The 12,135-nt window shown below is 36.8% G+C and overlaps 1 protein-coding gene across 1 annotated transcript in view; it reads right to left on the reverse strand.

The window, feature by feature from the left end:
• Positions 1 to 12,135, reverse strand: part of NBAS (NBAS subunit of NRZ tethering complex) — a 161,833-nt gene that overhangs the window by 129,325 nt on the left and 20,373 nt on the right. Inside the window, exons 12-19 of the mRNA XM_010707958.2 lie at positions 10,297 to 10,425; positions 7,088 to 7,151; positions 5,464 to 5,657; positions 4,164 to 4,421; positions 3,317 to 3,442; positions 1,800 to 1,951; positions 881 to 1,015; positions 545 to 623 (exon numbers count right to left, since the gene is read on the reverse strand). Of these exons, the coding sequence (XP_010706260.2) occupies positions 545 to 623; positions 881 to 1,015; positions 1,800 to 1,951; positions 3,317 to 3,442; positions 4,164 to 4,421; positions 5,464 to 5,657; positions 7,088 to 7,151; positions 10,297 to 10,425 (1,137 nt within the window). The remainder of the gene's footprint in view (positions 1 to 544; positions 624 to 880; positions 1,016 to 1,799; positions 1,952 to 3,316; positions 3,443 to 4,163; positions 4,422 to 5,463; positions 5,658 to 7,087; positions 7,152 to 10,296; positions 10,426 to 12,135) is intronic.

The following is a 12,135-nucleotide window of genomic DNA, read 5'->3' on the forward strand; positions in this document are numbered from 1 at the left end:
AGGAGATCTGATAGAGAATCTGAATTAGGCTGACTTCTTATTTAGACTCACTGATGTCGTTTCAAAGTGATCCTACACCACATTCCACATCTCATGTTTTTGTATATTATTTCCTATGCTCAAAATTGTTCTATTATTCAAGATGCATCAGATTTCCCCTGACGCTTTACTTGAATGACACACTCGTGTGTAGATGCCAAATCCTCTGAATACACTTTCAACTATACACAACTATTCCTGAAAAAGTGGAAAATAGGCTGCTTTGCTGGCAAATGGACACCGTATGTTCAAAGCAGGCTTCTGCCTAGCTATGCCTCTCACAGCTAAAAGCTAACCATCTGCAACCTTGAAGCAGGAAAAATAAGTAGCTTGAACAGAAAACAGTTCACATTTCTCAAGTGAGAGACTGCTATATTTCAAGGAGACTATAAACATTAATACTACAACATATAACAAAAAATGATGATGTGACAAAAAAAAAGTTACAGGACTACCTATGTAACGGGAACTCAAAAAGAGCTTAAGCCATTACCAAGTTTCTTACCTCGTAAGTTTCAAGGCGATCAAGATAAGTCAGCAACTTCAGTCTGCTCCTGCACAGTTCTTTTTGTTCCAGTGTTAGCCTGTTTCCAAAACAGATACTTTCACATTTACAATTGACATTGCATCACATGCAATTAAGACAATAGTTACATATTTGAACAACTAAAATATGTTGAGAAATTAATAAGCTGAGAACTTGGACACAGTACAACACCAATTTAAAATCTCCACCACTTTTCTATTAGGAATAACGTACATGAAAGTAACTACACTCTTATAACTCCGTACTTATAATAATCTTGTAATTCTGAATAAATACAGTTAACGTTGCATTTACTTTGAGAAGTTTAATGATAATAGCAGTTCTTGATGCTTCCTGGCCTCTCTTTCCTTTTTAGCGTCTGTTTCTTCATCTGGTGACAAGAAGTTTTCATAGGGAATACCAACGTCTGCTTCCCCTGGTAAGATAAATCTAGAGGACAAAGACAACTAACTCAACGCTGATCAAAACAACAAAAAGGTGTAAGAAATAACTATTGAATATGTCTATCAACAGAATTTTCTATTTAAATCTTAAATAAAAATCTCAACTTCCATAGAAAATTATAATGAATTCTGCTACAATAAGGAGCAGACATGCAGCACAAGCCAACAGAAAGCATCACCTCTTCCCTACCCTCCTTAAGAAAAATAAGCACAACGATGATGACTGTTAAATATTTCTAAATGCCACAGGTAAGCAGTGGAATTGGCAGCATTTCTATAGTGCACAATTGTAACAGATGACTGCATAAAGAAAGAACATCCTACTCCACCAGCAGGAACTGAATGATGACTGTCTCTGCATGTATTTCTGAACCCCTGTATTTTGCTCTGCTCCCCTCCTCAAATGAGTAACAAAACATTGTTTCAACTAAGATACACAATAAAACATCCTTGTAGGAGCAGCAGCAGCTACCAGGAGAGGCAGAAAAAACAGAACCTCACAGAAAAATCATGACATTGGGAGTTCTCCAGGATGCAAAATATAGACAGCCAGAGAAGACAGAAAAATCAGTACAAAAGTACTCTGTAAAATGTAAACAGGAAGCTTGTGGGCATCTTTAAGTACTTTGATTCACAGCACTACAACTCTTCTTATGCTCTTCATTAGTATATCAATATTTTCATTATTCGTACATTATATTAGATTTCATTACTTTATTAGTTGGTTTAAACAAAATTAAATAGATAAAAAGAAAACACTCTTGCCAAACCTGCCACCATCTTCTCCTTTTCCTATGGCCACAAGAGCTTCCAGGTCTGTGCCTTTCAAGCCATACTGGAGCAACTTCTTAGCAGCATCCACATTCTCTGGAACTCTTTCCAAACACTCATGAAGAACCCACGCACGCTTCTTAATTTTGCTCTGTCCAAGAACAAGAGCATAGGTCCATTGTAACACGTTTCATTGATTCTTAGAATCATTAAGGTTGGAAAAGACCTCCAAGATCATCTAGTCCAACAGCTACCCACAAGCACCAGATCACTAAACCATGTCCCTCAGTGCCACATCTACCCTTTTCTACACTTCCAGGGACTGTAACTCCAACACTTTCCTGGGCAGTTATCATAGTACTTGAGGTGCAGCCTCACCAGCTCTATCACCTCCCTAGTTCTGCTGACTACACTATTTCTTAGATAAAGCCAGAATGCCGCTGGCCTTCTTGGCCACTTAGGCACACTGTTGGCTCATATTCAGCTGGACTAAACAAGCCCCATACACTTTTCTTCTGCATAGCCTTCCAGCCACTCTGCCCCCATTTCAACCCAAAGCAATGAAACCAAAGTTGTTAAAATCTCTTAATTTGTTTGCACCACTTAGAAAACGTCAAGTTAATCTGATGACTGTCAATGTGAACCAAGAAAAGATACCCCACAAATGATCATCTACAGTTTTAATTATCAGTACATGAATTTTACTTTGTTCAGTTAAAATAATGAAGGTAAGACTTGTTGCAATGCTAATGTACAAACACCAGATGACTTATCAGCAACAAGAAAAGAAATCACTACTTCTGTTCTCTAATTAGTATCTTTGCTGATTATACTATAAGAAACAATGTTTTGGAGCTAAAGATATAGGCATCATAAGTTCAATGTATTCCACAACAGCACAGGAGTCATTTTCAGTACTGATTTCTTCACATGCCTATGAGATTCTGTGACAGAAAGGAAAAAGCAAGGTCACAAAATATTATTGGATTTATTGGTTGATATTGTCTGCTGGATTATCTTCTTTCACACCAAAACCAACATAAAAACTATGTTGGATTCTACAAAAGAGCTCCAGTTACAGGCTGAATTTAATGCAAGTTTCATTATTCAACCTTTTCTACGGATACCAACTTAACCTTCCCAAATAACTTTCTACAATACCTGGAAATTTCTTAAATACAATATATTTTCAGTTATGATTTATTTGCCAGGAAACAATCTAGTGCTGCACGTGGAGAAGAGATTACACCAGAGAAACTACATTGATAGAAATTTCTCCTTGGAGATATTTTCTAATTTCAGATAAAAGCAAGTTCTAAGGTCTCTGGATCAGGCCTTCAGTTAAATTAACAAGATCACTCTCTCCCACATGACAAACAACAGACATTTACAGGACAACTCTCTGAACTGCCCCCAATTTATGGTGCATAAATTAGAACACAATGGAGACTTCTGTGAAGATTACAGAGACATTCTTTAAAAAAAAAAGAGGCTGAAGTCACAAAAACAAACCCACCAAGTAATCTTGAATTGAAGCAACATTAACAGCTGACTTCCTCCATTGCCTTTGATACACAAGATCAGAATCAAGGCCATATGCTTGAGCCAAAGACAGAGCTTCCTCATATTCTTCATTATCTATCTAAAAAGCAAACGTGAAAATGAAAGTCAACATTATACATTCAATAATTAATTCTCTTTGTTAAAACAGGTAAGAGGGATAACTACTCTGGGTGTACTTACGCAGGTAGGAAAGCAAACATCATATAAGATAAGAATATGTAAAGCTCTTAACTCAGATCTGATAGAAACCTCTAGAAAAACACAAACTTCTCAGTAAAAAAAGAAAGAAGTTATCTAGGCAAACACTACGACATAAGTACCCCCTGGAAACTCTAATAGCTATAGTTTTGGCTTACCATTAAAACAACTGAAGTGTCCTAAACAAAGTACTGCCTAGAGTAGTCTTCAAAGAAGCATCACTTCTGTGATAAGAGTCACAAGGCTACTTCGTACGTATGGCATGTCTCAAAAAACATTCATATAATAGCAATATAAAGATATAAATTAACCCATTCCCTGGATAATAATAAGCTAAATGAACTTAATTCAATATATCCACCCATTCATCCACTGTTTGTGAACACTCACATTAGCACAACGAGTCTGGTCACACTAATGAAACATGATGACCAGCAAACATCCTGTTATTTTAAATATTACAATGCTGGTTTTACCTAATTTAACTGCCATCTATGAGGCCGTTAGAAATATATGCTTAGTGTTAACATAGCAAGTCTCTAAAAAAAATCTGTTCAGTTAAAGCTCATTACCAGAGATGGAATCTTCCCTTTTATACTCACTTTTCTCTGGTAAAGTTCCTCTGGAGTCGTGGACCTCAAGCTAACAAGGCGGAAATTCTTTGTAATGGTACGCGGACGTTTCCGTGGAGGAGCAAACCGTTCCATTTCTGTCACAAAGTATAGGCCTTGCTTCAGGTAGCTGAAGTATCTATCCTTAGCAGAATTTTCATCATCTGAGTCAGAGTCATCTTCCCCCTCATCTTCATCACCAGCTCTGCTCTCTAAGCGTAATCTTTTTGGAACTAGTTTTATTTCACACTGCACAGAAGACAATTCTTAAGTACTTGGAACTTAGTACTTCAAATTTCAAAATCAACATTTTCTCTCTTTTAAATCCTTTATTTCTCAGCTTGATTAATACCCTCCACAAGCCCTGGCTGAGTCTGTCTTCCAGATTTGAGGTTTCATCACTCTCTTAATAAAGCAAGGGCAAAGGCTTCTTAGCAGTAGTCCACTGTTATACTAGATACACTTAGTCCTGTAACATCCACGGTCAGTACAGATCTATGGAGATATATTTAATCTCAGTAAAATTATACAGCTTACTGCAGAGTGTACAATGTTTTCAACTATTAGCTAAGCAAATTATGGATTTATGTTCAATGCAGATGTATTTTCAAACTGTTCTTCCATAGACTGTAACATGCCAGTCACTGGCTCCACTTCATTTCTTAAATAACAAAACTTTCCAGAAATATGTACAAAAAGCTTTAGTATGTACTCATCTGTTTTAGTAAGTATTTAACTTTTAAGTTGTTTAAGATCTATTACAGTGTAAGCCTTCTTATTTTCAAAGTAAATTCCTGGTCTACTTCATTACCAAATATATATTCCTGCCTAGAACCCTATTCAAGTTGAATAAAAATCAGATCCCTTCCAAGGCTTGGCCAACTTTAATCTGCTCCTTGCTTCTCTTAAACATACTCTCTCTGCAAGAAGCATCTGTTTCAAAACGAGAGGGATGCTTGCAGTATTCTTCAAATGCACTAACAAAGCAGTTAAAAAAGAAAAAAAGTGAGCTGACACAAACTGTTTCCTGCAGCAAGATTCTTTAATTCAGATTCAGGCTTCCAGAAGTTTTGCATCTACACCTGGCAATTACTTGGCAAGCGTAACAGCCAAGTTACTTGGCAATTAAGATTTCTATAAAGACATCTGAATTGCAGGAGGTTCAGAATTGCCTGCCTAGAGATAAGGAAGAATCACTTTCCCTATTAATAAACATATATATGCATGCAACATATAGAACAAAAACCACTTTCTACCGCATTCCTTATACTTGCTTATGTGCATTCCTCACCTCCAGACTTAGAAATCCTCCATCATGAGCTGAAGTGACCTGAGGAGAACTCTCAAACCACTCACAGGACCTTCCCAGCAAGTTTCTTAATGTCTTGACTGATGACACAGTCAGTGCACCAGAGCAACGAGCCAGGATCACAGAATTATCTGCCCACCAATTTACATCTATCAATGGGTAATAGGATTCTTTATCTGAAATAAAGAAATAAGAAAGCATCATATAAGGAAAGGCAATTTTAAACACCAGATAAGAACTGAAGTGGCTTCAACTATTAAGAGTTATCATCTGATGGTCTAATTTAACAAACATTTATTATTTTATACACATCCTTGGTTTGGTTTACTGAATTTGTATTTTACAACTGCTAGTTTAGTGAAACCATTCTTGTATTAACTAAAGCTGTTGGGGGGGGCTGGAAGGGGGAGGGAAGCAACTCAATTTTTTATTTAATCTGATTACTTTTTAATATGATTTGGAAAAAGAATTCACAATAAACTGATTTACTTGCATAAAACGTGACAAATTTTAGATATCTGATAAACACCTCCTTCATATTTCCCAGGACATCCTTGATAAAGTCTCTCTAATCAAGAACATTATGTTAATGAAACAAAAAAGGCTTCACTGCTTTTGGGAAAAAATGACAACTGTGAACAAGACTCCCGAGTTAGTCTACAAGATGAAGTTACTAAGAATATTAAAGTGACAACAAGAAAAAACAAAAGCATAACGGAGGAGGGAAACTGTGTCATTTGTATGGTAACTGGATGTTGGGACAAAATATTCACCACAAAGAGTTAGCTCAGTTTGTTTAATATATTATCACTTCCCATCTCTCTGAAAAAAAGCCACCTTCCCCAAACAGCACTTAGAAAAGATCAGCTTAACACCCTTCTGCTACTTCAGTGCTTAGTCACCTGGTTAGCCATGAAGATCTTAACCCAAAAATTGAATCACCAAGAAAACAGCACAAAGAAATGGGTAGGTTTTAATAACAAAGACATATTCAAGCATTAGTAAACGGATCTTGAACAGGAAACAGTCCGCACTCTTGGAAGAGCCATGCAGTACCCAGGAGATAAATGGCTGCATGTGATGGATTGAATTTCGGGGAATAAAGGCTGACATAAGGCAAAACCAGACAAAGGACATAAAAATCAAAATTTTGAAAGAAACGGAAGCAAGCTCTTCAAATTACATTAGCATTTGAGATGTATTAGATAAACATAGACAGAAAAGGTAAAGGTTAGCTTCTGTTTTAGGCTGCAGTCTCTAAAAATGTGTTATCTATTGTACTACAGAGTAGTGGCTTCTGACACAAGCTGAGACTTCTGCTGAGCATTCAGTATTCCACAGAAGAAACGATTAGTAATAAATGAAAACCTGCACTACCTGAAATATCCTTTTATTTATGGCTACATCTATAAGAATATTCCTAGGAGAGGATTTTTAAAAACCACACTGTGACACTCATTCAGCTATAGCATGCTACAAATTTAAATCATACACACCACTGTGAACTTACTTTAAGAGCAGTTAAGTATTTCAAATATTTGTATATTACTATAAATGCTTTTAACAACACAATGATTTAAAATAATAATTCAACTCTATCGTGTACCTTTTATTTTCTTTCTTTTTTCACTAGACAGTTTCCAGTCTGGGTTGACTTCATCATAACCCGGCTAAAGAAATAAACATGAGAGAAAAGAAAGGGTTAATATACAAGCAAATCTTCGTATTGCACACAATCTGCATATCTGCTCCATCACTGACCCACTCATCTTTCAGCGAAAACGCTCCCACAAAAATTTAAACCTTTTCTAATAATAAAGCATACTTTAATGAAATTGTACTTACCTCCAAAGCTATAGAGGTAATATAAATAAATAAATAAATAAATAAAGGACCGCTTGTTTCCTCAATCAGTCAGCATTGCTTAACCAGACCCAACTACATAACAATAGTAGCCAAAATTCAGAATCTTAGAATCATTAGGGTTAGAAAAGACCTCTAAGATCACCTAGTCCAACTGTCCACCTACCTCCAATATTACCCACTAACCCACAACCCTAAGAATTACGTCTATCCCTTCTTTAAACATCTTCAGGGCAGTGATACCACCACTTCCCCGAGCACAAGTTCTAACATCTAACCACTCTGACAATAAATTCTTCCTAATATCAAATATCAAATCTGGGCCTCCCCGGCACAGCTTTAAGGCCATTCCCTCTAGTCCTATCACTAGTTACCTGGGAGAAGAGGCCAACTCCCACCTTGCCACAACCTCCTTTCAGGTAGTTGTAGAGAGCTGTAAGGCCTCCCCTGAGGCTCTTCAAGACTGAACAATTCCACTTCCAGACTGGTGGTCCAGACCCTATGCCAGCTTTATTGACCTTCTTAAACTATACAACACTGCCAAGTTTCCAAGCCAACAGTTTCCCTGCTTGCTGGCAGAACAAAAAGCAGCACTCAATCAAGTGTTATCACTCAGTTACTTAAATGGCTTAAACCTTTCATATAGTCAGAAGTTCCTGGCCTGTTGTTTTTATAATTTTTCTTACCATTCAATTAACCTCATCACCATAATAATACCCAAAGGAAAAAGTCTGCCTTCATTTCATAGAACCATACGAATTGGAAGGGACCATGAGAGGTCATCTATTCCAAGATTCATCACACTCCCCGGCAATGAACAGGGACACTTACAGCTAGACCAGGCTGATCAGATTTCCATACAGCCTGGCCTAAAATGTCTTCAGGACTGAGCATCCACCACCACTCCAGACAGCCTGAAAACATTTTTCCATGCTGTCCCCTTCCTTATTATAGGGACCTGTGCCTATATTTAACATTGAGAAGTGTTCTGCTTTGGAGCTTACAGAACTTACTGCACAATGAAACTGAAGAATTTAAAATACTCTATGATAAATGGAGAAAATATATTTACACGTAACGCCTTCTATTTTGTTACGTTGGTCCACAATGTCAGAAGTGGATGTTGGTGATGTGGCAGTAGAGTTTGAACCTTCCTGACAATATTCCACACAAATACTGTTGCTACGTAACAGATAGCAGCAGAGGGACAATCTGACTAAATGGCATCTGACATGAAAGCATATATAAAGCAAAGGTGCGCTACTGAATTCCTCCATGTGGAAGAAAGTGCACCTGTTGACATTCATCAATGCATGCTGATGTTTACAGAAATCTAATAATGGATGTGAGCATGGTGAGGTGGTGGATGGTGCATTTCAGCAGTGGCAAGTCAGTGAGTCAGCTTCATTGGTGTAGATTATTATGAGGACAGTGTATAATCAGTGGATATACAGATGGTGTATGTATATATCCAGGAGCTTGGCTAATATAATTTATATTGGAGTAATGAGAGAAAGTTACGCATCCTATCCTGGACTCGTGAGATGAACTCCAATGGAGCAGATCTCCAGAGAGATCCTTCCCCGCTGGCAGTCAGCTCTTAAATGGGTCTAGGAGAGGTGGAGCCAGGCTCCACCCCCTCCTGCAGCACAGGTGATTTGCCTTCACCTGTGCTCCCATGGCTGACTCATTGCTCACCTCACGTGATTAATCAGAGGTTCAGGCCATGATTCAGCAGCCCCATACAGGACAGCATGCAGGCTCTTTTTCATCACTGACAAAAATGCAGAGCCAATAGCAGAAACTATGTTGTAAATTAGTGTTTTGTTGCTGAGAACCTGCTCTATCAAGAAATTTTTCTGTGCTCTTTGTAGCTTATGTAGTTTTCATAGAAATAAGTAGGAGGTATTGCTTTAGGAGTGACCTGCATTTATTTGAATTTTGAATGGACTCAATACTTTATGCATACGTCTACCATGCAGAAGTCAGAAAATGCAAATATTTCATGGTGACGTGTGAATTTATTATATCAACAGATGCACTAAAACACAATTGTTTAGTGCTAAGGAGAAAATATTCAGTTTTATAACTATTTTCTAATAAGAAACACACTTACATGCACTAAAATAACCTGAGATAAACACTGCATATGAGTCACTGAATGTAATTGATTATATCTAAACATAGTGACCAAAGATCCCATTTGAGTGGTACATAACATCAGTTCACATCTTGTAAGTTATAACATAACACACCTTCAGATGAAAAGCCTTAATTCTTGATTTCTAAAAGATACAGACTAACACCAGAATACTTCAGATACTACTGTGCATCATTTCAGGTCTGTCTCTTTTCAAAACTACAAGTAGACATATTTTTCTTGAAAGAAACTGTTGCCTTTACTCAAAGAACAGAGTTATTACGGATCTCCTTTGAAAATAATTTCATTTCTAATTCTCCATGCTTAAATTTGTACCAGTAATGTATAAGTTTTCAAGTTTTCAATGTACAAGTCTGGCACTTCCTAATGTAATGTCCCAAACTTAGTTTTGCAAACAATTTCTCTAACATGTGACTTAACTGACACCATTCTGATGGTTAAATTATTCTAAAACGTTATCTTGTAGAAGGAAGGAAAAAAATGAACACAGTAACACTTCCAGAAAAATTTGGTTTCAACCATTTCAAGTTCCCCATGTTGGCCTCCACTGATATTTAAAAGCAGCAGTTCAATGCACCTGTATCAATTATCCACCTGGTAACAATATAGCTCATTAAACTTTAAGAACCAGCTATGATGTAGTGAATTCAAGTTTAAGTTATCAAGTTTCAATAGAAAAGTTATTGCTAACTAATAGTTAAAGCACAACTCAATGAAATTCTCTTTATCTCCTCAGCAAACAAATCTACAGAGGATTAAAGTATAGCCTCCTAGCTTCTAAACGCTCATACCTGGTCAGTTTGGTCCCATTCTCCTTGTTGTCTGAGAGATGGAATAGACCAGATTGTTAGTTTCCCTGAGAAATGAATAGCTGCCAGAAGAGCTCCATCAGGGGAAAGATTCATCTTGAAAATTCCATCCTGCAAAATATTGTCAAGAAAAAGAAAGGGGGGTCAGAATAAAGGTAAAAAGACAACCTCTGTAAAGGAAGAACACTACAATACAGCTAACAAAACTCCAGGTATTTGAATTTATTTATAAATGAAACCTGAAAGGCTGTTCTTAAATTATCTGTTTACAGAAGGCATTTAGCAACTTCATTTCTCTACTGTCTCTAATGTCTAACACATTAGTGATATGTATTTTTGAGATTTTTTTTGTGTGTTTTTTGAGAATGTTTTTGGCTTTTTAATGTTATTTTTATTTCTGTGTCTGCTTTGTTTCCTAGCTATCCCATAGAAATAACAATATCAAGTAATCCACTCACTGCTCTCATGCTGAACAGTGATTTGCAACTATAGAGTTCTGCTTAAAGCCAAGTGTAAAGTATGTTGTTACTCAAAAAGGAAGGCATAATTAAGATTTTGTTAAGCAAATCATTATTATTTTCCTAACAGAAATAATTCTTAAGCATTCTGCAATTATGTTCTTAAGTACCTAGAGTGCTATAAACTGTGCTCTAGTTTCTCAAGAAATAGAATTGCCTTCAGTAGCATGCACTTTCTTCACAAATCCAGCTGCACACAAAGAGTGCTAAGAAATAGGAACTGATGAAGAACTCAGAAGCTTAAACATGCCTAAAATATATAACCTATTCAGATAAGCAATCAGTGCTTAAATCACATATTTTTGCAAGGGTTAAGCATCTACTTAGTCATCAGTAACAATCCTATTGCTGTTTGAATTTAGATGCTGGGTGGCTGCTAAAACTTTCATATTTAAAACCCAGGCACTGATATCTATAGAGATTAATCTATCCTTTGACAAAGCAGGTAATGCCGGCTCAGTAAACAGCTTGTCAGCTTGATGGAACTGCAGAACGAGATACTGAGAGGCTCAACAGATTGTCACTTCACATTTTAAAACTATCATTTAAGTTACCAACTAAGAATCAAATCTCAAATACAGGTAGTCCTCTAGCTGCTGTGCCTGTCACATCTTAATACTGTTGCCAATTCCCTACTAAGAATATAAAACGCATCTCCCACATTCAAACTATAATTTCAGAAATTTGAATAAAACATTCAGTAATAACTATCTCTGATTTTGTTTGTAAATTCAGTATTAGCAAATACAGTGAGGATGAAGTTCAGCACAGCACTAGTCTTGTCTTTTTGTTTTCAGTGAAGGAAATAAAATCTCTCCCCATTCCACCCTTGAGAGAGATTCAGAAAGACCTGTTTTCACGATCCAACCAAGCACTCAGTTTTTTCTTTACACCATTCACCTATAAACCTCAAAAATCTACAAAGGTTATTTCTAAATAACCATACAAGCCATTTTTCTCTCCAGAGAACACAGTGCAGAGCAGGAGATAGATTCTTCTTTGCAAATAAATCACAAGGGGAAAGCTTATTTCTGATTGGAAACAGGAGTGAATCAAACAAAAGCTACAAATAAACCATAAACAAGAGGCAAGAGAAGGTGATGCAGACACTGAGTAGACAGCCCTGAAGGTATGCAGAAGAAAGCCAAAACTACTCTGAACAAAGGTTTAGAAACAGAAATTACACACCAGCATTTCAGTGTGATGAGACTTCAACACTCACTCCCTCAAGGGAAGGGGGAATCCAAGACACATATGCAGGGTTTGTTTGTTAAGTTCGTTCAAACTGTTGAAAACCAGCTGT

The sequence above is a fragment of the Meleagris gallopavo genome, chromosome 2, assembly GCF_000146605.3.
Source record: "Meleagris gallopavo isolate NT-WF06-2002-E0010 breed Aviagen turkey brand Nicholas breeding stock chromosome 2, Turkey_5.1, whole genome shotgun sequence".
Classification (NCBI taxonomy): Eukaryota; Metazoa; Chordata; class Aves; order Galliformes; family Phasianidae; genus Meleagris; species Meleagris gallopavo.